This window comes from Tribolium madens, unplaced genomic scaffold (genome assembly GCF_015345945.1).
Source record: "Tribolium madens isolate multiple individuals breed KSU strain unplaced genomic scaffold, Tmad_KSU_1.1 Scaffold_19;HRSCAF=116;Tcas5.2_LG9, whole genome shotgun sequence".
Lineage (NCBI taxonomy): Eukaryota > Metazoa > Arthropoda > Insecta > Coleoptera > Tenebrionidae > Tribolium > Tribolium madens.
The window spans coordinates 7,670,904-7,692,454 of NW_025400983.1; the positions used below are offsets into that span (position 1 = coordinate 7,670,904).

At 37.9% G+C, this 21,551-nt stretch overlaps 7 protein-coding genes across 10 annotated transcripts; 2 read left to right on the forward strand and 5 right to left on the reverse strand.

Annotated features, from left to right (window-relative positions):
• Window positions 1-154: 154 nt before the first annotated feature.
• Window positions 155-1,648, reverse strand: LOC123008438 (26S proteasome non-ATPase regulatory subunit 11). Its single transcript, XM_044404236.1, has 2 exons — window positions 384-1,648; window positions 155-328 (listed from the first exon to the last, which is right to left on the reverse strand). Exons 1-2 carry the CDS (start codon window positions 1,513-1,515, stop codon window positions 207-209), a joined length of 1,254 nt encoding a protein of 417 aa, XP_044260171.1. The 5' UTR covers window positions 1,516-1,648; the 3' UTR covers window positions 155-206.
• A 1,083-nt stretch (window positions 1,649-2,731) lies between these two features.
• On the reverse strand, window positions 2,732-3,692 carry LOC123015449. Its single transcript, XM_044415179.1, has 3 exons — window positions 3,453-3,692; window positions 2,997-3,406; window positions 2,732-2,951 (listed from the first exon to the last, which is right to left on the reverse strand). The coding sequence occupies exons 1-3, from the start codon at window positions 3,627-3,629 to the stop codon at window positions 2,861-2,863; spliced, it is 678 nt and encodes a 225-aa protein (XP_044271114.1). The 5' UTR covers window positions 3,630-3,692; the 3' UTR covers window positions 2,732-2,860.
• A 276-nt stretch (window positions 3,693-3,968) lies between these two features.
• On the forward strand, window positions 3,969-4,788 carry LOC123015448. The gene has a single exon (XM_044415178.1). It carries the CDS (start codon window positions 4,046-4,048, stop codon window positions 4,727-4,729), a length of 684 nt encoding a protein of 227 aa, XP_044271113.1. The 5' UTR covers window positions 3,969-4,045; the 3' UTR covers window positions 4,730-4,788.
• Window positions 4,789-4,817: 29 nt separating this feature from the next.
• LOC123015450 lies at window positions 4,818-5,493 on the reverse strand. The gene is made up of 2 exons (XM_044415180.1): window positions 4,990-5,493; window positions 4,818-4,944 (listed from the first exon to the last, which is right to left on the reverse strand). The coding sequence occupies exons 1-2, from the start codon at window positions 5,403-5,405 to the stop codon at window positions 4,884-4,886; spliced, it is 477 nt and encodes a 158-aa protein (XP_044271115.1). The 5' UTR covers window positions 5,406-5,493; the 3' UTR covers window positions 4,818-4,883.
• A 411-nt stretch (window positions 5,494-5,904) lies between these two features.
• Window positions 5,905-6,921, reverse strand: LOC123015451 (ribonuclease P/MRP protein subunit POP5). Its single transcript, XM_044415181.1, has 3 exons — window positions 6,873-6,921; window positions 6,450-6,547; window positions 5,905-6,399 (listed from the first exon to the last, which is right to left on the reverse strand). Exons 2-3 carry the CDS (start codon window positions 6,467-6,469, stop codon window positions 5,970-5,972), a joined length of 450 nt encoding a protein of 149 aa, XP_044271116.1. The 5' UTR covers window positions 6,470-6,547; window positions 6,873-6,921; the 3' UTR covers window positions 5,905-5,969.
• LOC123015447 (FGGY carbohydrate kinase domain-containing protein) lies at window positions 6,786-8,933 on the forward strand. The gene is made up of 6 exons (XM_044415177.1): window positions 6,786-7,112; window positions 7,158-7,815; window positions 7,867-8,071; window positions 8,121-8,271; window positions 8,321-8,395; window positions 8,448-8,933. The coding sequence occupies exons 1-6, from the start codon at window positions 6,930-6,932 to the stop codon at window positions 8,802-8,804; spliced, it is 1,629 nt and encodes a 542-aa protein (XP_044271112.1). The 5' UTR covers window positions 6,786-6,929; the 3' UTR covers window positions 8,805-8,933.
• Window positions 8,934-10,916: 1,983 nt separating this feature from the next.
• LOC123014747 (plasma membrane ascorbate-dependent reductase CYBRD1) lies at window positions 10,917-21,325 on the reverse strand. Of its 4 annotated transcripts, none has more exons than XM_044414016.1 (6): window positions 21,213-21,325; window positions 19,292-19,534; window positions 13,462-13,685; window positions 13,018-13,226; window positions 12,408-12,577; window positions 10,917-11,914 (listed from the first exon to the last, which is right to left on the reverse strand). In XM_044414016.1, the coding sequence occupies exons 2-6, from the start codon at window positions 19,444-19,446 to the stop codon at window positions 11,755-11,757; spliced, it is 918 nt and encodes a 305-aa protein (XP_044269951.1). In that variant the 5' UTR covers window positions 19,447-19,534; window positions 21,213-21,325; the 3' UTR covers window positions 10,917-11,754. The 4 variants fall into 4 exon arrangements, with proteins under 4 accessions (XP_044269951.1, XP_044269944.1, XP_044269966.1 ...); XM_044414009.1 differs by having other exon boundaries at window positions 21,121-21,273; XM_044414022.1 differs by having other exon boundaries at window positions 11,774-12,253; window positions 21,121-21,274.
• Window positions 21,326-21,551: the final 226 nt, after the last annotated feature.

Here is a 21,551-nt window from a genome sequence, read left to right on the forward strand (position 1 = left end):
TCGAAAAAATGCATTTTTTTGAATTTTTTATAAAAGCAGTTAAAAACCCAACCTTGAACAATGTTAATAAGATTTGTTATGTACACCTAAGTTAGTTGGGAGGGGACTGTTAATAACACGGAGTATAAGGTAAAATTTTCAAATGTAGGAAAAATACAGTCTGTTTTACTTTATTTTTCATTTTTTAAATAATAATTACAAATAGCCTATGACAACTTTTTAGCCTTTTGATAAAGCGTATCTACTACTTTGCTCATACTCTGTATTGTTTCTAGCGCCATTTCATATGTTTTATCTACAGGAGTTTCTTCAAAAACAATTAAGACACCTGAAAACAAAATAAACAGTGAGTGGTATGCTGAATAATTGTTATATTTATTTACCTTCTCCTTGGTCTAAGATGCCGTGAAATTTGGCATCTAGAATCATCTGCGAGAGCTTCTTTTCGACTTGTGGCATGGGCAGCTTTATCGTTTTGGCGATATAATCGACCTGGACTCTCGAATAAGGCTCAATAATCCTGCAAAGGTTCTGTTCGAGCATATTGTCGTATAACGTCCCAAGATGTGCTCTGACGATAACGTCGTCTTCCAGTTCGTGTTTGAACTGTTTGACGGCCAGCTGGAAGTCGGCGAGCGACCTTTTGTGTGAAGCTTGTGCGACGGCTTTCATGGCATCGATGTCTCTCCCCGCGTACTTAATCGCCAATTTGCCACTTACAATCTGTTGTACGTCTTCTGGGTTGTTGAGCATGATTTTCGACAAGAGCATGTATTTCAACGCGGTCAAGGCCTTCGGGGACTCGACACTGTCGAAGCCCTCGAAGGCCTCGTAGAAGTACGAATAGGCGGTTTTGAAATCCTTCTCGTCGGCGGCGTGAAGGATTCCCGACTGGAGGTCCAACGCAGCTTGCATTTTCGGGGGGCAGTAGATTGCATTAGCCGTCGTCCGTGCTGAGGTCAAGGCCGCACGTGCCTTGGGCAGGTTACTGAGGGCATGATATGTCTTACTTTCCAGGAGTTGCACCTCCACGAGCAGATTCTTATCGTCGAGTTTTTTCAGTTCTTTCAGGAGGGTTGAACCGAGCTGGAGGGCCTCTGTGAACATCCCCGTGTCGAAATACAACGCGATGAGGCGCGCCTCGAGGCTCTGTCGCAGGAAGGTCCTGCGCTCCTCTTTGGCCCATTCGATGCATTCCTTGCATAACTGCACCTCGATACCAATGCCCGCTTCGAGATCCAAGAAAAAATCGACGAGGGAACGCACCAATTTTGCCGCTTTTGCCTTACTTATCATGCTCAGGAAGGGTCGGGTGGCTTTGATCAACTCGGCGAGTTCCTTGGCCTTACCTTCCTTCTTGTACTGCTCCCCCAAGTTGAGGATGTCTTGTTCTTTACTTTTGATATTTTCTTCGTCATTGTCCGGGTCTTCGCTGTCACGTTTCAGTTTTAATAGTTTCTCATGGTTCGAATTAGAAACAGATTGCGCTCTTTCAAACAACATTGCACCCGCCATATTAGTTGTCTAGAAAAGCACTGTCATTCAAACAGACATGTCTGCGAAAATAGACGGCGGTGGCTAAAGTCACAACACCTGAGTCATATTTTCATAATTTCACGCAAATTTTGACCTCATTTCTCACCAAAGGAGCCCTAAAGTGCTAAACTTATTTCAAAACAATGGTTTTACAAATTTTAACCAAAAATTGTTTGTTACCAAGCAAAATTTTTGAAAACAATAACTGTATAGTTGGTTGCATAACATCAACTGGCATTTTCCATTAAATAATGGAATATTGTTGTAACTGAATGGAATAATTAGTTATACATTCCCAAAGTCACCCAAAACTTACTAGGAAATTAACGTTTAAAAAATATGTTTATTATTTTCAATTCTAGGCATATTGAAAAGACTAGTAACAGAACATTGAACATTGTAGTAAAAATTTTTTTTATAAAGCATTGTTATTTATTGTAAGAGTGTGTTAGATAGTGTTTTATCCACGCAAGAATGTTTAACCGCGAGAACGTCAGTTCGAGCGGTTAATTTTCTTAAGTGGATAAAACGCGACTAACACACGACTGCAATATAACGATTYATCCACAATCACAGGCCTAAATTATTCCAAACTTAATTAAAAATTAAACTGACATTTAAACGTCACGCCAAATGTGCTTTCAGTTAAACGTAGTAAGCTGTTACGCGGTGCGCTGGTTACTAACAATGAAATAAAGTTACTTTATTCCACTAGTGGATAAACTGGTACTTTATACGCATCTAAAGTGTGGAATAAAGTCTCTTTATAGAGTGATTGTGGATAAACGTTTTTTTTTGGGCGGCATTTGTGGCATATATTTCTCTTTGCTTTTATTTTTTCTTTCTAATGTTGGTGTAAAATTATTATAACGCACACTATACTCATAATTTTTTCGGTTAATATCTGAAGATTAAAATCAGTGATTAAAATACTTCAAAGTTAAAACAAAAAAAAAAAAAAATTCATCCACCTACATAAAATATGCCAACGATACTAACATATTTTATTATTAAAAAAATGGTTTTGTTCAACCAAGATGTTTTTCAGTTTATTTTCGTGTAACGTTACAGAACATTCAAGAATTTTTTTTTCTAACTTAAAGAATTTAAAACAGTTGGCGAAGGTATCATTGCATCACATGAACTATTTTTTTTTTTGATTTGTGTTAATCAAATTACAAATCGGGACACTCTGTAAGTATCAATAAATTTTATTGTTATAATAAAAATACTTTATTTCTAAACACTATGACAATCAGGAATCAAAAATTCTAAATTTAAATCAGAATTGAGCAATTCTTAAAAATTTGTACAGCACCCCAAATCATGCCTCCCTTGAATGGCTTACGGAATCTTCTTCTGACGCCGCTCGAAACCTTGCCGCTAAATTAGTAGCGAGCCTACCGAGATCTAATCTAAAAAAATATATTTTACAATGCAACAAAAATTGAAGAACTTACTGATGACGGTTTCCTGGCTTCCTGACTCTTCTACATCTTCCTCTCTTATCTCTCGCATACCCACTGGCGCATTTACGATAATGTAAAACTTCTCCGAGAGTCGGTGCAGTCCCGGTACCCATATCGTCAATTGGTACTATTGGGTTTGATTCATTTATTATTTGTACCTTAATTTTGTCCGGAGAGCTTGTGTTGACTGGGATTGAGTCAGTGCTATTTTTCTCTGGTTCTGATTTTGCGGTACTTGATTCTGATGGTTTTTCATTCGGTTTTTCTGAACTTGATGATGAAATTTCAGGTTTTTGGGGTTTTGCTGTGGTGGCGTTTTCAGGTAGTGGTGGTGGTTTTAGGGTGATATTTGTCGGTGGTTTGATGGTAAAGTCGGAATAATCGTAATTATAGTCGTAATCCTGTTTGAATTATTAACTGTTCTCAGGATTTATTTTTTTTACTTACACCAAAAGCTTCGTCTCCTAGTAGAGCGATGACTTGGAAGTCTTTCAGATGCAGTTGGATATTGTAGTCTCCGGTTTGCTTCTGGTCGTAGACGGTTTGAGGTAGAGATGTCTTCTCTTTGCTCGGAGCACTCCTCACGGAGACAATGAGGACGAAGACGGCTGGAAAGTACTTCATTTCGACAGGGCTCTTGGCGCTCGACTGAAATCAACAGTGATGGTCGATGACTTCTTCAGATGCAAGGCTAAGGAAGGTCAAGATCGGACCAAGTGGGAGTTATGGTTTGATTGGCAATAAGATTACCGCTAGGTTCAGAGAACTAAGAACCAGTCAAAAGTTCACATTTTTGAACAGTTGCAGGAAACGGCCCGTTGGTCAATACTAGGTTGAGTGGCCTTGGATGACCCATAATATTATTTAACGCAATTTTAGTGTCTGTGCCACTCTGTAACCTTGATAAGAATCTATTTCGGTCCCTGATAACACTCGTGATGCAATTACAGTTAGTCGCGTCCAAATCCTGCAGTCTCTCAAACTGCACCAGATCCTGAGGTCAGAAACCTCCCGTTACTTGTGACAGGTGTTAATGTACGATGAAATCTCTTCTTCGCCAAAAACTCCATCCTCAGTCAATCCTCGCCACCGCTTCAGTACACATCATGCTGACCCAAACTCTCCTCTTCGTTGTTGTCACTACGGCGCTCGCCTCGCCCGTTCCCTCAAAGGTCCTCTACGACCAGCGGCAAGAAGGTGAGTGGAACGTCCATGCAGATTTGAGGAATTTTGTTATTATGGTCATCCCGACACAAACCTCCTCGAGCACGCCGTCCACTGGTGGTTTACTTGACTTCTTCGTCAAGTCTTTACCAAAAAGGTCCCAATTGAAAAATCTTGAAAAGAAAGGAGTTCCGGGAGAAGAGACTCTGCATTTTATCGAGTCCAAAACGGCTCCATATCATGTAGACATCAGCAGAAGTAAAAGCCAGTTGGCGAGACTTCATCCTGACGTGCCTGCTGTGGTCAATGCTGAAGAAATTGTCATAGCAAAATCGCCCACTATTGAGCTAGTCAAGGACGAAAATCCTCATCCAAGAGTAGCCAGAGCTTTTCTACTTACAGTTCCACAAGACGAAGAATTCGAGAAGAAGAAAGATGGGAAGAAAAAGAAGGAAATTTCAAAGTCGGTTCTTAAGCTTTTGGGGGCCGAAAATGACGAGGAGTGCGGACCTGGACTTGCCAGAGACTTGGAAGGAGTCTGCAGAACAATCAAGCAATAACTCTTGTCCCAAATCCTTTATGTATTTATTTTTTTATAAATAAAATATTTTGTAATTAAGTTGTTTTTTATTAATAAAACACACCAAGTCATTGATGAGATATTTTTATTTATCGAATGAGAATAAATAGAGACAAATGACATGAAATGACGAGTTATTGATGGATTTGCTGTCTTCTCCTGTACGGTCTGAGAAATCCGGGCAATTTCAACTTCCTGTAAAAAAACTGTAATTATGAGTTTTTTCTGATAAATTATTACCTCTTGGTGCTCCCCACTGTGGTGGCTTCGTCCGCACTCGCCACAGAACTTGCCTCTGGAGCTTTTGTGGTTTCTGGTTTGACCACAAATAAATTTTCCGGCTTTTCTTCACTCTCCGGTTTGAAAAAATCCGTTTCGCCGAACTCCGGTTCGTACAAAGACGGGTCGAGTAACATCGCTGCTGTTAATAATGATCCAGGGGGAGTCCAAACCAGAACGACTTTGTTAACATTGAGTCTGTAATTTTCCGATCCATTTTGTCTCTGGTCGTAGACTTCATCGAATTGGGAAACGTCGTAAGTTTCGTTTTTCTTGCTAATGACAACTTCATTGCTTGATGGCGATTCGGTCGTTGTTGCTGTTGGAGCACTTTGGACACATAACAAATACGTGAAGAGAAAGAGGAATGGTGACATTGTTGGGATGTTTTCACATGGAAGGTTTAAGACGGAATGGAGGCTCGTCAACGTGGGAAAATAGCAGACGAGTTCTGCATGTTGTTTGCGGAAGACTTGCGGTCATTGGAGGAAGGGAGTTTGAATGTGGAGTGGACAATTCGAAATGTCTTGAAATGCAAAGCTTTGACCGTTCGTGGCTTGAACTTGTCCCGTAATTAATGAGTTCAAATAACGGAACATACAGGAATTGAAAAAAATGAAGATTATCTGTAATATATATGCAGAATGGCACTTTGGAAAGGTTGCAAGAGGACAACGGGTTTTTACACGCGACTTTTTCCAAAAATAACCGGAATACGATTTACTTACTTACTTGACTTTTTTTTATTTCTAGTAGTGATAATGTAATGAAAACTCATTTAACTGAAAGACAGATCATGATAATTATGACTAATAATTTCTTGCAAGCAAATGCTTTTAAGCTGTCGCCTGAAGGTTATGCAACCAGTAAAACAGCACATGTTAATTTTTTTATTATTCAAAGGAACGAACGTATATACAAAAAGACTCCATAACTTGTGATTACATTTTCAGAAGCGGCTCCAAATGCATGATCTCCTTCTTCAACTCTTCCTTTTCCTCTTGAGTCTTCAGCCCAACACAAAACTCATCAAATTTCTTCTGCTGATATCTTAGTATAAAGTTAAAACAATGTTTCATAGTCGCCCCTATATACAAAGTATTAACGTAAACCTCATTGTTTCCAACTGTTCTAAGAATTGGTAAGCTACTAGCCACCAGCTTATGGGGGCCATGTCTACACCTCATTATTGCAATTCTAGTTTTTTCATTACAATATCTTAAGACAAAACCGGCCGTACACGCGGCCACCCCAAAATCCCCATGTAATTTTTGAACCGAGCTTATAATGCCACGGTATAAGTGGTTTTGAGTGATTTTAAAAGAGTCTGAAGGTTTATGGGAGTCCTCGAGGACTTCAATTATTATGTATCTGAAAAAAAATGATTAAATTTTGACTCTATGTAACGCAAATTAGCAAACCTGTTTTTGTGGCGCACCATTTCAGTCAATTATCATTAATTATCGAAAATTGTTGCATTTACATAACCTCAAACAATAAACATGACAGGTGGCGACCTCTATGAAAATCAAAATTTAAAAAATAATAAAAAAAAAACATTTTTTTTATTTTGTAAAATAAAATAAATAAATGTTTTTCAAAAACAGATTTTTCAACAATTATAATAAAAAAAATGTTTTGATAACGCACATTGCACTAAATATTAATTAATCCATTTTTATCACTGATAAGAGTAATAGGTGAGCAAGCAATATTAAAACTCTACTTCGCTTCCACTGATAATTTTTTGTATTTTTTGTGTACACCATTTACAATTCGGTCCAAATTTGCTCTTATCAATGTAATGATGAAAGGCTATCAAAACCGACCTCTCTCCCACTCACCAAACTTTCTTCAATAACTAAAAAGACCTTGACAAGGTTACTCGTATTGAATCAGTCATGTCGAATGCATATTTTATTGGTGTTGATGTGGGGACAGGTAGTGCACGAGCCGCCTTAGTCACTGATAATGGCAAAATTGTTAAAACTGCGGTTCAAAAGACTCAAACGTGGAATCCGCAACAGGATTTTTATGAGCAATCGTCGGAAGATATCTGGAATGCTTGTGTGACGTGCATTAAGGTAAGACTTAGCACTGTTGAACACTTGGTTAAGTATTGGTTGTAGAAAGTGACCGAAGGGGTCAACCCGGACGATGTCAAGGGCTTGGGATTTGACGCGACTTGTTCGCTTGTAGCTTTAGACAAGTCGGGGAATCCCCTAAGTGTGAGCCCTAGTGGCAATGACCAACAAAACATAATTTTGTGGCTGGACCATCGCGCTTCGGACGAAGCGGCCAACATCAACAAACTCAATCATTCTGTTCTTAGGTACGTTGGAGGGAAAATCTCGCTCGAAATGGAAACTCCAAAACTACTTTGGCTTAAAAACAACCTTCAGAAACAGTGGAATAAAGCCGGTCTTTTTTTCGACTTGCCTGATTTTCTCACGTGGAAAGCAACAAATTGCGAGTCTCGCTCTCTTTGTTCGTTAGTCTGTAAGTGGACTTATGAGATAACCGAGGATGGCAAAGCTGGTTGGAACTCGAGCTATTTTCAAGAAATCGGTTTGGGGGATTTACAGGAGGATAACTGGCGCAAAATCGGGGCTACAGTCCTATCACCGGGATCTCCAGTTGGTCAGGGCTTGTGCCAACGGGCGGCCAAAGAATTAAGACTCAAAGTTGGTACTCCTGTTGGTACTTCAATTATTGACGCACATGCCGGCGGTTTAGGGCTTGTGGGGTGCCGCGCTGGAGTGAATCCCGATTTCAGTACAAGACTAAGTAATGACATTTTCACAAAGTTCTGTATAACGTATTAAAATTTTTGTCAAGGTTTGATTTGTGGTACTTCAACTTGTCATATGGCTGTGTCCCACAAACCGGTCTTTACGCCAGGTGTTTGGGGGCCTTATTTTAGCGCAATGGTGCCAGGGATGTGGTTAAATGAAGGGGGACAAAGCGCTACGGGAAAATTGCTAGACCATGTGATAGATTCGCATCCAGCCACTTCTACTATTAAAGGGAAAATCGGAGAAATGTTAGTACCACATGTGGTCCTGCGATTGAAATATAATTGGAAGTTTTAGGCACATCCAAATCTACTTGAGCAATCTTTTAAAGGATTTGGCCAAAAAGGCAAATTTAGATAATGTTGCGTTTTTGACGAAAGACCTTCATGTCTGGCCTGATTTTCACGGAAATCGGTCACCGATAGCGGATCCAACGCTAAAGGGGGCTGTTAGTAACTCCAACAAGTGTTTTCTTACAACTTAATTTATTTTTGTAGATTTGTGGTCTTACTTTGGCAGAAGATGAGGAAAATTTAGCTCTATTATATTTAGCCACTGTTCAAGCTTTAGCGGTACTAAATCAAATCTTCCCATTATTCTTCACTTCTCGAATTATGTTTTTAGTACGGCACTCGCCACATCCTTGAATCGTTAATAAAATCAGGTCATTCCATCAAATCGATTCTAATTTGTGGCGGTTTAAGTAAAAATCTTTTGTTTACTCAAACTCAGGCCGATGTGGTCAACCTCCCAGTTGTATGCCCAGAAGAAATTGAGTCAGTTTTGTTAGGTTCAGCAATATTAGGCGCCTGTGCTGCTAAGTATTTCCCCGATATGAGCACAGCTATAAAATCAATGGGTGGTAACGGAAAAGTCGTATCACCCAATTCTTCAGTTACGGATTACCATAATAAGAAATATAAAGTGTTTCTAGCCATGTACGAACATCAGGTGCAATATAAAACAATCATGAATAAATAAGTGTTGAAAACGAAGCTTTATTAATGTATGTACTTATTTGTTAGTTTTGACCTGTTTTGAGAAAATAAAACTAATGTAGGAACTCTAGGGGTCGGTTTAAAGAAGGCGAATTAAAAATTAATCTAAGTATCTGATTGGTTTAATTTGGTCACGTGATCAGATAACCTGACGTTTGATTGCTTCATAGTGGCCACTTCCCTGTGTAAATTTGTAAAAATTGAGTTGTGTAAATCTGACTTGAAATATCCAATTGTTTTTTGTAGGGACATATCTATCAAAAATAACAATTCTGAAAAAGTCGGTTAGAATAGTTTCAGTCTTCATGCCAACATGACATAAACCTTGGGGCTGCCAACTTTGCAATAAATTAAATGGCCACTATGCATTGACCGCAACTGTATCTTCTAAAAATTACATTTTTCAAATTTCTTAAATTTCCATACTTTACAGTTATGTTTCCACTTGGATAAATAATTTAAAGCTTTTTCTTGCAACGCCAATTCTGCTTTAATCTCCCTTTTTTTTTTAAAGTTAAGCGTATTTTTTAAGTTTTCTCTCTTATCAATTCTGACTTTTTGAATTGTAGTAGATTGAATTATTCTGCGTCTTTTTTCTTCTGTGTTTCGTGTTTTTCAGACTCATTAATGAACTTCAACTTCAGTGTTACCTATTTAAAATGTTCTTTTTCTCCTTTTTCCGCTTCTTTGACTTTTTCTCGAATAACTATTCATTACGATGTTTCGGCACTACTTCTTTAACAAAACAAATCATATTTGACTTTTTTATGCTTCTTTTTTTGACCTTTTCCAATTCTTTGCTGAGATTAGAAACGTGATGGGTAGTTTCTAGTGCCCACAATAAACAAAACACAATCTGTTTTCAATTAAATTTGCAAGTTTCGAGCTTTGGTTTGTTAGTACTTTAGCAATTATGCAACCCAAACAAGAAATTATGATAACTAAACCTAAAAATAATCATGGGGCGATTTTATTGTTTAAATGGTTGTTTTAAAGTATCATGGCGTAGTTTTAATGTTCTAGTTTAGTTTTTTTTTACTTTTTATATATTTTCATTTTTATTGAGAATATTCTTAATTAAATTATGAATATTCTTTATTATTGAATTGAATTAAAAAAAGGACTTTCAATAGTGCTACAATAAGCTTTTGTTTTGGTTGGTTTATACATACGAGTACATTCATAGATACATTGGTACAAACGTTTCAAATACTCCAGCATTGCCATTTTTTCTAATGGAGTTTACATGATATATAAAAAATATAATCATTGAGATGATATATTTTAGTATCCTTCTCAAAGTCACCAAACTAACTTAAGAAGCCCCAGACAAAGTCTACTTTCTTTTTATCCCAAAAAAACGTAATATTTTTTTCCAAAATCAGCAACAACCGATAATGCCCTCAACGAAGAGGTGGTACTAAGTTTAAGTTAGTTTAAGTTTAATATGTATTTAGATTCTAAAATAAACATATAAAAGTCCACTCTGCTTTAAATGCAACAACCACAAGGTTGAACAAACACATTCTATAAATCGACTTTAAACAAAAAATATTTTCACATGTTTATAACCATTTCCTCGAACTATTGATTTGGAAAAGTGTTGTAAATTTTTTATTTATTTTGTTTTTCAACATTTATTAAGAGTATTTTTGATTTTTTCAATTTATAGTGGTTACTTAGTAATTATCAAAACAAGTGGTTTCACGCTTTTCATTGAATTTTTTTAATTACTGTGTAGATAGATCAGGAAGATTAATTTCAATTTCTGGTTATTGTCTTTATTGTTGTTTATTATTTTTTAAGAATGGTGTAGTTTTCACTTAAAATTTATTTTTTATTGCAAACTTTCTCTTAATAGAGGTACTCTTCAACTGATGTAGTTTCTTTTATTGGTAGTTTATGACATTATAGCAGATTTAACGCGGAAATAGAAAGTAATAATGTTTGCAATGAATTGCTATCGATTTTAAAATATAATTGAAGCAATAATATCAATGCAGCAACAGTAAACTAATAAGTCGGTGGGTCAAGGCTGGGTGCAGAAAGCTTGATATGTTTTTACGGTGGATTGGAAATTAAAAGAAACAACTGATTTCATTTTGATACATTTATTAAAACTTATAAATAATAAATTGTACACATACTTTATCTTGCAAGTCATATATTAATTCTATGATATTACTCAATAAACTGGAATAAAAATATAAATATAACAAATATAGAAGAAACAACAAATTTTCATTGTATGAACGCGTTTTATAATTCCTATTGGTCCATTAAAGAAATTGTACTTTTTTCTATTATACGGAATTGGAAGTTAACATTTACAAATCTTGAACACTAATTTAATTTAATTTCCTCTAATTTATTTAGCTGAACATCAAATTTCGTTACGTTATGAAACAGGAAACAGATTGCTTCTCGTTTTCTTTTAGAAACAGAGCTACGACAACAAACATTCTACATTATTCTATAAAACGTAATATAAATATCTCAACAAATCCTTAAATATTTATAAAATGCTCTATTATAGTTATAGTCTTAATAGAATAGCACACACAGCTATGAGTATTTGATTATAATACATGTAGTGGGTCTTGAGCTTTCGTGTTAACAAATTTTCGTTTCTGTACAATGTTAATAGACTGGTTAATATTTAAAGATAATGAGAAAATTAAAAACAAGAGAAGGAGCACAATGCGATGTGTTCGATCTCCCGATGATTAGCTACACTACGATGCTATTTAGTAATGCTGACTTCTATTTTGGCATATTTTTTTATGAAAAAAATGATCCGAATTAGAACACCAAAACAAACACAATTTACACATGCAAAATCATGTTTGAGAATCCTTTAGTTGGTGTTAGAAACGTTCGGGTTGTTGAGAGGCGTTCACATCCGAGACTTTGGCGCTTGAAAGCGCACTGTCCTACAATCTCTCAGTAACACACACCTTTGTATCACCACGAAGTGTCGGACTACGAACAGCAAAAGATACTAAGATACCAAGTGCCACCAGCACCATCGCAATAGTGTTCACTACTATCCCTTCTTCCCCAGCTTCCAACGGACTCTTTACGTAATCATCCCTGAAATTGTTAGTAGTGAACAATTTTGGTTTATTTACAATGCGCCAGAACTCGGGCTGTTCAAGCATCATGCAAAAAGAAAGAGAGAGCATGCAGGAAATTGTTAGTGTTGTACTGGATCATAAATACAATTTTTATAAAAACAGTATAAAAAACATTATCACTAAAAAATTTCAATCATGCGAAAACTATAGGTCGCCGGAACGGATCAGGATGTGCGCCCGGAATCGAAACTCCTCTCTCTGCAGGATATATCCTGTAACAATAGCTAGCGCCACAAGGACCATTCCTAAGGCATTTACAACATTTCCTTCTGGAGGGAATGTGGTATAGTACGATCTAAATAAGAAAAAAGAAAATGCATTAGTCAGAACGGCACCTATTCTTTTCCTTCAGCTTGATTATAGATTGAAATCCTTGACATTTTGCATTCTTAGGATGTTTGCATTCAAAAACATGCTTGCTCTCTTGTAATTTTCATCAAGATACTTACGACAACGAAAAGAACACTTTCTCAGTAAGTCCAGTCAGACACGCCGCAATGGCTAACATGAACGTCGTTAGGCCGAACGAAGCATGGATAGGAACCAGAGACGCTCGAAAACCGGCAGTCGCCCCTTCACAACATAATAGGATGAGAAAACTGAAGAAACCCACGACGAACTACGGAAAACAAAGAAAACTCAATTAGAGGCGCCAGTAACACATCTAGGTCAATTAACGTTAAAAACACGGTTTTGTCTCCTTTACATATCCAATTAATTGGATTAGAACGTCAGTGATGCGGAAGGAGCGCATGAATGATATTGTTGTTCAAAAAATTGTGCACCCACATGAGTAAATTGATAACAATTGTCCAATTGCGCTCGTTATAATCTACGGCGTCACGAGATAGAACGGTTTCAGGAACCGAAAAGGAGCTTTTCTGTTAATCTAAGTTAATTTTCCATCTCACCGCTTATGACACGATTTCGTAAGAGCCCGGAGGTTGAACAGTACCTTGAAGTAACTGTTCTTTTGATCCGAGTCGAACACGCCCTTTTATTATCGTTCACCTGCCGCTTGTTAACATTTCACGACGGCTAATTAATGAAAATACTCACCTGTATAGCGAACAGGCCCATTGTTACCAATCCAATCCAGCTGTGAAGGGAATAGAAGTTGGGGATGGGTGGTTGGGCGAGATTGTGTGAATCCAAAACCGTCAAGAAACCGACGGCGACGCAGGGAATCGCTAAAGCGTGAAACACGGTGTGGAGGAGTTTGACGTAGATTCTTCGACAACACCGACATATTCTGTACAAGAGAATGGCTGCAAAAATCAAAGATGTTAGTTAGAATGGTCGTCGACCTAGTAATTGATAGCATCCGCGCTAGGCTATTAAAATTTCAGCCTTGACAACAATTTGAGGCTTGGTAAGGAATCCGCAAACGGATCTAAATCACCGATTTGGTTGTCTTCCGCTAAACTACTGTTAAATGTAATGAGTACCGAGAGAAATTCACGTTTGGTCTACTTCTTCGATTCGCTTGATCGATTTACTCACAGAATCCACTGAATGTAATGAAGCCGGCCACCATGAGGACCGGATGAAAGTTAAACTGTTTGATGGGGTCGTCTCGCCATGCGAAACCTCCTCGATGTTTGATCACCCAGTATAGAGTCAAAGCTAGCGAGGCTAGGAGGAGTATGCAGGCCAAAATCATCACCAAGGCGTATTCTAGCCAGCTTCCGCAGCCCCATTCATTCTCTTCCTCGTAGTGCCGGTGTCTGGAAAACACGAATCAATCAGCTACCGAAATATGAGTTGTTTATTAGTCGGCAAGTTCAAGTTCGTGATCAAAAGTGTCTGCTAACACCGCGTTATAACGCGATAACATCGTCTCCTATAAACATATAAATGATCATAGCAACTAGTGTAAAACAGATCGATACGGAAGTCATTGTTTGCTATTCAAGCGAGAAAGTCTACAAGCAAAACTCCATAAGTTTCACCAATTAAGTCACAAATCAGGTCCTTTCATGAAAGTAACAAAAGATGAAATGACCAAGTAACATGCTTTGAGTCGATTGTGAGAATCGTGCTGCACATCTGTCGGAGTAAAAAGTTAAAACGTTTCACTTGCATTGTGATTTTTCGATGCTTGGTTTTTAATTTTTATGTTTTCACTTGTTCTATAACGCTTGACTTGGGCGCTTTCTCCCCACACATACAAAAATCAAACTTTTTCTATAATTTTAAACCGAGTCAAGGCAATTATTATTTATTTACATTACAAAGAAAAATTTCTAGAGCGAGGATTCTGATCCTTGCAAAAAGTACATTTTACAGTCGAGATTACGTCGTGCACCCCTCCAGCGACTTTCTATTTCTCCTGCTGGTATTTGTTACTCGCAAAGAAAGGTCGAAGAAAAAGGAGATGATTGCAAATGTTTGAAAAGTACAAATTCGATTTGAACTTTGATGCAGTATTTGCAGTGAAAACACGTCCCTCCTACTCCTACACAGACCGATTTAGTGATCTTTGTGTCGGTTTCTTTGAGCTATTAACAAACGTATAATTCACGCAACGCTAATGGAAATCGAATGATTTTCCCAAAAAGAGTCGCAGAGACCTACTTCGTCCGGCATAGTGTGAAGAAGCAGTCGGTCGTCGACCCGAATCTTGTGCAACGTCTTCGACCATTCATTTCAGTTTTTCAGACTTTCTGCCGTTCTTTCAAGGGTTTCGTGCGTGACGTTCATCAACGCGATGGAGTAATATCGCGCCCTYTCACACGTTCATTTACAATGGACCATTTATTCATTCATTGCGAATTATTTAGTTAGTGGCAGAGCCATTTATCACCGTTGCAATTCCCAGCTATCACAGCTGTTTAATATTGCATTCGCTCACATCTAACAGATGTAAGCCGCCCACGACAGGCTCCCATAGCACTAATCATAAAAATTTCATGCTTCTTCCCGATTCCGAAGCTTTTCTCTGACAAATCCTAAATGTTAACGAGGCAATGATTCTACTTTCTAAATTGTAATCGCGATACACCCAATACTCGATTTGAACCGAGTTACCCAAGATTATAAGGAACGTGGCCGTAAATCAAATAATGACTTGAAAACCATCAAAAGGGACGCTACAACGCAGGTGTTTTGATTCAAGATGTGTGGTGAAATCAGATACGACTCTTACTCTAAACCAGTTCTATTCAAGATTATTCAATATCGGGAAATTTGAATCATTAATTATGGAAAAAAGTAAAAGTTGGCCACACTGTAACAAAAACTGCACCAATTTCTTGTTTTTACTTTTTCTCGCAGCGTAATACAATAGCGTAACGGTAACAGAGTATACACCTGTCAGACTTGGGAGATTTGACCGAAATAGTTTGCTCTCTTCAGAGCGAATAATTCTAAAATTGGAATGGCAACATTTGAAGAAGATAATTAAGATCCGAAAACACACATATTGAATTACCGAGAAGATATTGAGTCTGGTCATTAGCAATTCCAAGTGCTTTATCTAATTTCAATTAATGGGTGGGTTGTTTAAGCAAGACATGACTGTCATTAGTGGTTGCGTAATGATCAGTCGTAAATGAGGAGAGAATTGCATAGACATTAAACTCCTTCAGACCTGAATAAATAAGACGACTCTTAGGAAATGGCATAATCTTCCGTTACCTGGTGGGTGTCGTTGCATTGTATCCCCGATTCATTTTTTCCAACTACAAACAAAGGAATATTAATCGGAACGCAGGTAAGTAATGAGGATATTTTTAGCACCTGTGTTTTCATTTTTACTCAAATGTTACAATGAATATGCACACTCCCGTTATAAAATTTAGAAAAAATGAATTCAATGACCTATTCCTATAGTGCATTTGTCACTTCTGTCGTTGAACTGTCTATATTTTTTGAAATATTGATAAGTAGACCACAATAACGACATTGTGTAGGGAAAAAACCAACCGAATAATTGAAGGCTATTTTAGTTGTTGTTGAATCGGTGTAGACATTATCATGGTGAATGAATGCTTGAGTAAAGAGAATTTACATAATAGAAGATGTAACTTTAGAAGATAACTAGATCAAGTCCGCTTAACGCAACATTCTTGGTGTCAATGGAGCATCAATGGAGTAAACAAACCGCCAAATTTGCAAAATTTTCCGGAAAAACACGTAGACACCTGCAGTTCGCAACAATTCGACCTTGATTTAATCCACCATTTTGCTTAATTACATTTATTGCAGTGACTAATCACGGTATTAATAAAATTCGTATTGTTTGATTATTTCAACATAAAGTCAAACAGTTTTCGCACATGTGTGTAAATCACTCGAAAACACCTCCGTGTTAATGAACTGGGAAAATTGGTACATCTGGCCCAGATTTCGCCATTGAAGAATACCTCTGTCGGTATTTTAAGTACAGAACGTGCTAATTCCTAAAACTAATATTAAACTAAACCCGGTTTGCCGAACAGTTACAATATTTGCTATTTTTGCAATTGCTGTTATAAAATTCGTAACCCATATAGCKCGTGTTGTTGGTTGACCACAAAACGTGAACGGCATTTCCAGTTTGCGTTGACCGAAAATGTGTTTGGTAAACACGGTGACATTGTTGTATTGTAGATTAAACTACTYTCAATTATAAATAGCCTCTGACTTAAGTTAATCTTAATTTCCCCTCTATCTTCGCGTTAAGGTCATCGATGGTACAGGTTCTTCAAAAATTCAACTAACTGTGCAGGCAATTTAAATTCATGCTGCCAAATTACACATATCATTCCTTATTAATTTTTTTATCGATGGTGCTTCAAGAATTTGGTCGTAGCGTTTCACGTTTTCCGCTAACGTTGTTATAAAATAATGCACATTTAGTCTCCAATTAGCGCAATTATTTTTAGTCATTTAATAGAAGTACTTAGTCACATCCTGTTTAGTATGTTGAAAAATTTCCCTCGAATTATTATTTTGAAGTTGCATAAGTGTCATAAAGGTATCAATAATATTAAAGACGTGATACCGTTCCAAGGGCGCTTACACATGAATGGAAGCTTAATTATTTATGTGTGAATGTTTACACGTTTTTTAAATGTTGTTTATTTTTATAAGGTACTGCAGGAACAATGCCAGCTATTTTCCACACGTTTCACGTAGTCGAATCGAATTAATAACACAAAGTAGCAAATGGAATTTCCTTGTATCCACCGTAATAGAAAAAATTGGTGAAGTAATATCTAATAATGGAAGGATCACCGTTTGGATACAACCTTGTTAAACACATCAACTAATTATCTTCAACACAGACATAATAACTTAGACGCGGGTTGAAAGTTATGAGCCAAACCTTATCCCTAATTGATTAAAAAGCTCACACCCTCGAAAGCATAAGGGCTAAAGTGAACATAATACACCAAGAAAGCGCATTGTTTAGTCTAAAATTGCTTCTAAATAAATAAAAACCTGTTAATAAAACCTCAGGCAAGGTTAAAATGTTTTTAAACGAAAGGAGGAAAGATAAATCTCGTCTTTAGGGGGAATAGGACACGACCTCGTTGCTTCACAAAAATCTCCCGCAATTGATAGAGCTAATTTGTTTAACAGGTGTAAATTTACACTGGATGTATATTGTATACACACTCGTAATATTTATTAACGCTCTTGCAAACAGATGCTATCAGATAGTGGACTCGTTTATGACAAAAACTTGTGCTTGTAATTAAAAGGCGATTAAAGAGGTCCATGATGAGAAACGGCGATGTTTTACTGTTACAACARTATAGGAAAAAATTCGCGGGTTTCCCTTCATGCGACTATCGCGCGTCTGTACTTCCCCTGCCAAATGGAGCATCGCCAAAAAATCGCAATACGTCAAAAAGCGTTTGACACGATTAAGAGTGCAAAGCTAATAAAAGTTTACATAAACATTCTTAAAAAATTTATGGCCCAGTACAAATATTTTACTAGTGTTGGAAGTTTTTGTAGACGAACGGGTTTAAATGTCCGGAGACGCTTTGGGCGATGGAAGCCGGTTCTAAGCGTTCCTTCGAGGTACCACTTACGTGTGCATCTTATTCTTCGCCATGGTTCCAAGTTTTTCAAAAATCAAATTCGAGAAATTTTCAAACGTRCACTTTGTTTACATGTAGTTACAACATGCGCACATACACCACGCACAACGACCGAAAGCGAACTAAATAAAATGAAGACGAAGAGGGCAGAGCGAAGAAACCCACTTTGCTGCTGCTTTTGAGTTTAGAGCGGGACTGCGCGAGAGCTGGCGCGGTTATGCTAGAGTAGATTTTTCTGTTTTGTTTGAATGGCGACATCTGCTAGATGTGCTGTGAAAAAGGGCTTTTCATAACAAGTGACTAGACGATATGATGGAATCTCGGGAGAGTGTCACGTGAGCTGATGTGGGAGATATAGGATGTAGACAATAGAGGGAATGAGGAAGAACAATCAGCCACTTTTATATGGTAATTGGGGAGTTTGCTGCACCGCTCACGGTCAGCGAGCCATTATAGGATAATTCAGGGCTTATTGACATTGCTAACCGATCACTTTTCCCAAAGTATTAACCAATTAATGAAATATCAATACGTTGCCCTTGTCTTGTAGGCAACACATTATACACATACGTATGTGTTGGATGTATCGAATTTGCTGTGATAAAAATAATAAAATAATAAATTATGAACATGTTTTTCCAAGCATATCCAATTTAATGATTTGGGGGCGTTTCCATTTTTCTTTTTAATCATAATTTACTTTACCAAGTTCAATAAACTGCGTCGACTTGATTGACAAAAACCCTATTGTAGTAGGTAATCGACCTTCACATAAAACGCAAAACAGTGCGTCCTTTATTTTCTTTTAAAATATTGGAGACTGAATGCAAAAGCTCGGGTTACGATGAGGTTTGTAAGGCGGGATTTTAGAATCGTTGAAAGAGAAACCGGAAGTGTAAGATATCAAAGAGGATGTTGCCCCACTGACTTTAATGTAACCAAGGACGTCAATAAAAACAAACCATTACCTGGAAAAGAGTGACTAACAAGTCGCTTCAATCAATTTAATTGCCTGGAATGAGTGGCAAGGGGGTTGTTGCGCGACACGGGAATATCACTGCGTGTGCACAGATGTCACCCCTCGGGATCGTAACCTKGATTAAATGGATTAAAATTCTCATCGGAGGGTGAAAGTCGGCACGCATCGCTTGCATTCTTATCAAGTGAAACGTAAAAAAWTACTTTAGAGATTCCGAATGACGTGGATATTGTCTGATAAATAATGAAGTGATCGGTCTATCGCCGGTATTGTTATATTTTATTCATCTGTGACCCATTTCGCACGGAATTTTACTCACGCTTCCTTTTCCTTTTCTTCTTGGACGGTGACTGTAGTCGGCGGTGGCGGTAGGTCGTCCATCGGAAGAGTATCCTCTGGAGGCGTCGGAGGGGTTTTGTCGAATTCTGCCATGGGCGCCATGTCCGGCATGGGCGACACTGAATTGCTCTCCATAATCAAAACGTCTCAACACTTCACGACAATTAGACAGAAGCACTTAGGTCAMGCCATCGCGGTTCACACTCTCGTTGCTCGGGGTTTTCTGCAAAAGTAAAAGTTTTTCTTGAAGCGAGTGGGGTTTGAAATAACTCATCCGTCGCGGTTTAATAAATTATGGGTTCCAGTAATGGAATTTCTGACCGCGTGAATTATTCAGAGATGCAGCATCGGAAAATTGGTGGATGCGCCAGGTCAAGAATCGATGCAAAACGAAGTTGAAGACTGTAAAATTAAACAGATGTCAATGGCAACGCACTCGTAAACCAAAAATTGAAACCAATTGCAAGCCCGAAATAAACCGGCGGATAGAGTTACGTCTATAAGCAGACTGCGGGTCCTTGACAGGATTAATTAACTTTTAATAATTTAAAAGGCTGGGTTCTGGGTACATTACGTCGTAATTAAAGTGAACTATTAATTTGTACAGGTGTGTTAACGTCAGAGGGAAATGTAAAACAAGGTGGAACGACGATCGAAATGGTAATTCGAAATTTACATGGTGACACCCACCTGTGGGTGATTCTGGTAGAATTTTACCTTTCGTGCATTTTTGTATAGAGAAAGCAAAAGTTTGGAATAGAAATTTTGCGATTTCAATAATATTGACCCCAAATTCGCGTTAGCCTTAGTGATATGGAAGAGTAATCTTATGTTTATTCTATTCAAATCGATGTTTTATGAAGGTATTGGAACATTTCTCTTTCTACTCCTCGATTTATGGCTCGGTTTGGAGAAGACCGGACATAATAAACCTGGAATTTTTATATAGATCAATAAAATAAATCGCCTCTTAACCCGACCATGTGATGGTCTTCAAGGTTACGTTTTCGCGTCTAGGTCTTCTCAAGTGCCAACTCCATTAAATCTATTTGTGTATAATAAATTCTGAGTTTTAACGCGCAAAATATGCCAAAAACCGGCGCTGCATTTGATGCGTTTAATCCGGCAGCAGAACAGATCTGTAGCAAATGTAATCCTGCTGATGTACGGTGTTCCGGGTCCCGCAGGAGAATGAACCAAAGGGCGTGGCATTGCCCGGGAAACTTATCTCGTCGAGGTGAAAATCGAAAATTTTCAAAAGTGGATCAAAAAAGGGGTCGTCGACCACCCCCGAATGTGAGTTCGTTGCTCTCGAGTTTTGGGAGTACGGACAAAAACTCGACCCGCGTCTGGTCGGAGGAATTTTGAAGGACCAAGTCGTAATAAATCATTGGCGGAATTGTAGCAGTGATGAGTAACGTGAGTTTTTTTGGATGATTTAACAGTTTCTCACGACCTTAACGAAACGGAAGTGGTTCGATTGTTCGGAAACCTCAAGAGAAAATTTGTTTAATTGAAGCACAATTGCCGTGAATAATGAATTACGGATTGTAAAGTGCATCGATTGGGGTTGAAAAACCCCAAGAGGAAGCCTGTCGTTAATTCACTTCCGGTGGAGGAGAAACACGCCGAAATCTCATGTTGGAGACACATGTTCCCGGTTAAAAACTAACAAAGTATGCGTTTGTGTATAATTCCTTTCCTCCCCCCTACCCTCTTCTTGCCAAAGCGAACAAAGAGCTTTTTGCGCAAAAATTGAAAATTGCGCGCCTAAAATTAATCCGTCTTCCGCGTGTATTTTTAACTTACAGTTTATAACTGGTGTCATTTTGTGGACGGTTCTATTACGATCCACTGATTTGGGAAACTTATTCACTCAAAACAGAAAACAAAACACTTACAATTAAAGCGGACAAGCTCACTGCTTTCTACAGTGGATGTAAAACTGGAAGGGTGTGTGTACTCTTTGGCTCAAATCGCTGCTTTGACGCACTCGCAGTGTGCTTACGGAGGCTGCTCTTGCTCTCTCAGATTGCCATGGTTACGTAGCGCTTATTTTATAATCGCTACTATCATTGTTTTGTACCCACAACTCCCAAAAAGTCACAATTGATCAGAAAAAAATCTTCGAGGTCCATTTAAAAGTTAGATATCTAATCAAGAGTGAACGAGTTTGTTTATCTACATCTGAAGGATTATAAAGAGGACCCGGAGGAAATTTGGGACGGTAAATCCGGGAC

Excerpts from the sequence above, each read along its gene's own strand:
- LOC123015449 (XM_044415179.1), bottom strand. The coding sequence starts at position 3,629 with ATGAAGTACTTTCCAGCCGTCTTCGTCCTCATTGTCTCCGTGAGGAGT. Across the intron at positions 3,407-3,452 it reads TAGGAGACGAAGCTTTTGGT|GATTACGACTATAATTACGA; the intron begins GTAAGTAAAAAA and ends TAATTCAAACAG. Across the intron at positions 2,952-2,996 it reads AAGCCAGGAAACCGTCATCA|ATTAGATCTCGGTAGGCTCG; the intron begins GTAAGTTCTTCA and ends ATATTTTTTTAG.
- LOC123015451 (XM_044415181.1), bottom strand. The coding sequence starts at position 6,469 with ATGGTGCGCCACAAAAACAG. Across the intron at positions 6,400-6,449 it reads ATGGTGCGCCACAAAAACAG|ATACATAATAATTGAAGTCC; the intron begins GTTTGCTAATTT and ends ATTTTTTTTCAG.
- LOC123014747 (XM_044414016.1), bottom strand. The coding sequence starts at position 19,446 with ATGGAGAGCAATTCAGTGTCGCCCATGCCGGACATGGCGCCCATGGCA. Across the intron at positions 13,686-19,291 it reads GAAGAAAAGGAAAAGGAAGC|ACACCGGCACTACGAGGAAG; the intron begins GTGAGTAAAATT and ends CGTGTTTTCCAG. Across the intron at positions 12,578-13,017 it reads TGGGCCTGTTCGCTATACAG|TTCGTCGTGGGTTTCTTCAG; the intron begins GTGAGTATTTTC and ends TGTTTTCCGTAG.
- LOC123015450 (XM_044415180.1), bottom strand. The coding sequence starts at position 5,405 with ATGTCACCATTCCTCTTTCTCTTCACGTATTTGTTATGTGTCCAAAGT. Across the intron at positions 4,945-4,989 it reads ACAGTGGGGAGCACCAAGAG|GAAGTTGAAATTGCCCGGAT; the intron begins GTAATAATTTAT and ends GTTTTTTTACAG.
- LOC123015448 (XM_044415178.1), top strand. The coding sequence starts at position 4,046 with ATGAAATCTCTTCTTCGCCAAAAACTCCATCCTCAGTCAATCCTCGCC.
- LOC123015447 (XM_044415177.1), top strand. The coding sequence starts at position 6,930 with ATGTCGAATGCATATTTTATTGGTGTTGATGTGGGGACAGGTAGTGCA. Across the intron at positions 8,272-8,320 it reads ATCCAACGCTAAAGGGGGCT|ATTTGTGGTCTTACTTTGGC; the intron begins GTTAGTAACTCC and ends TTATTTTTGTAG. Across the intron at positions 8,396-8,447 it reads CCACTGTTCAAGCTTTAGCG|TACGGCACTCGCCACATCCT; the intron begins GTACTAAATCAA and ends TTATGTTTTTAG.
- LOC123008438 (XM_044404236.1), bottom strand. The coding sequence starts at position 1,515 with ATGGCGGGTGCAATGTTGTTTGAAAGAGCGCAATCTGTTTCTAATTCG. Across the intron at positions 329-383 it reads CATCTTAGACCAAGGAGAAG|GTGTCTTAATTGTTTTTGAA; the intron begins GTAAATAAATAT and ends TTTTGTTTTCAG.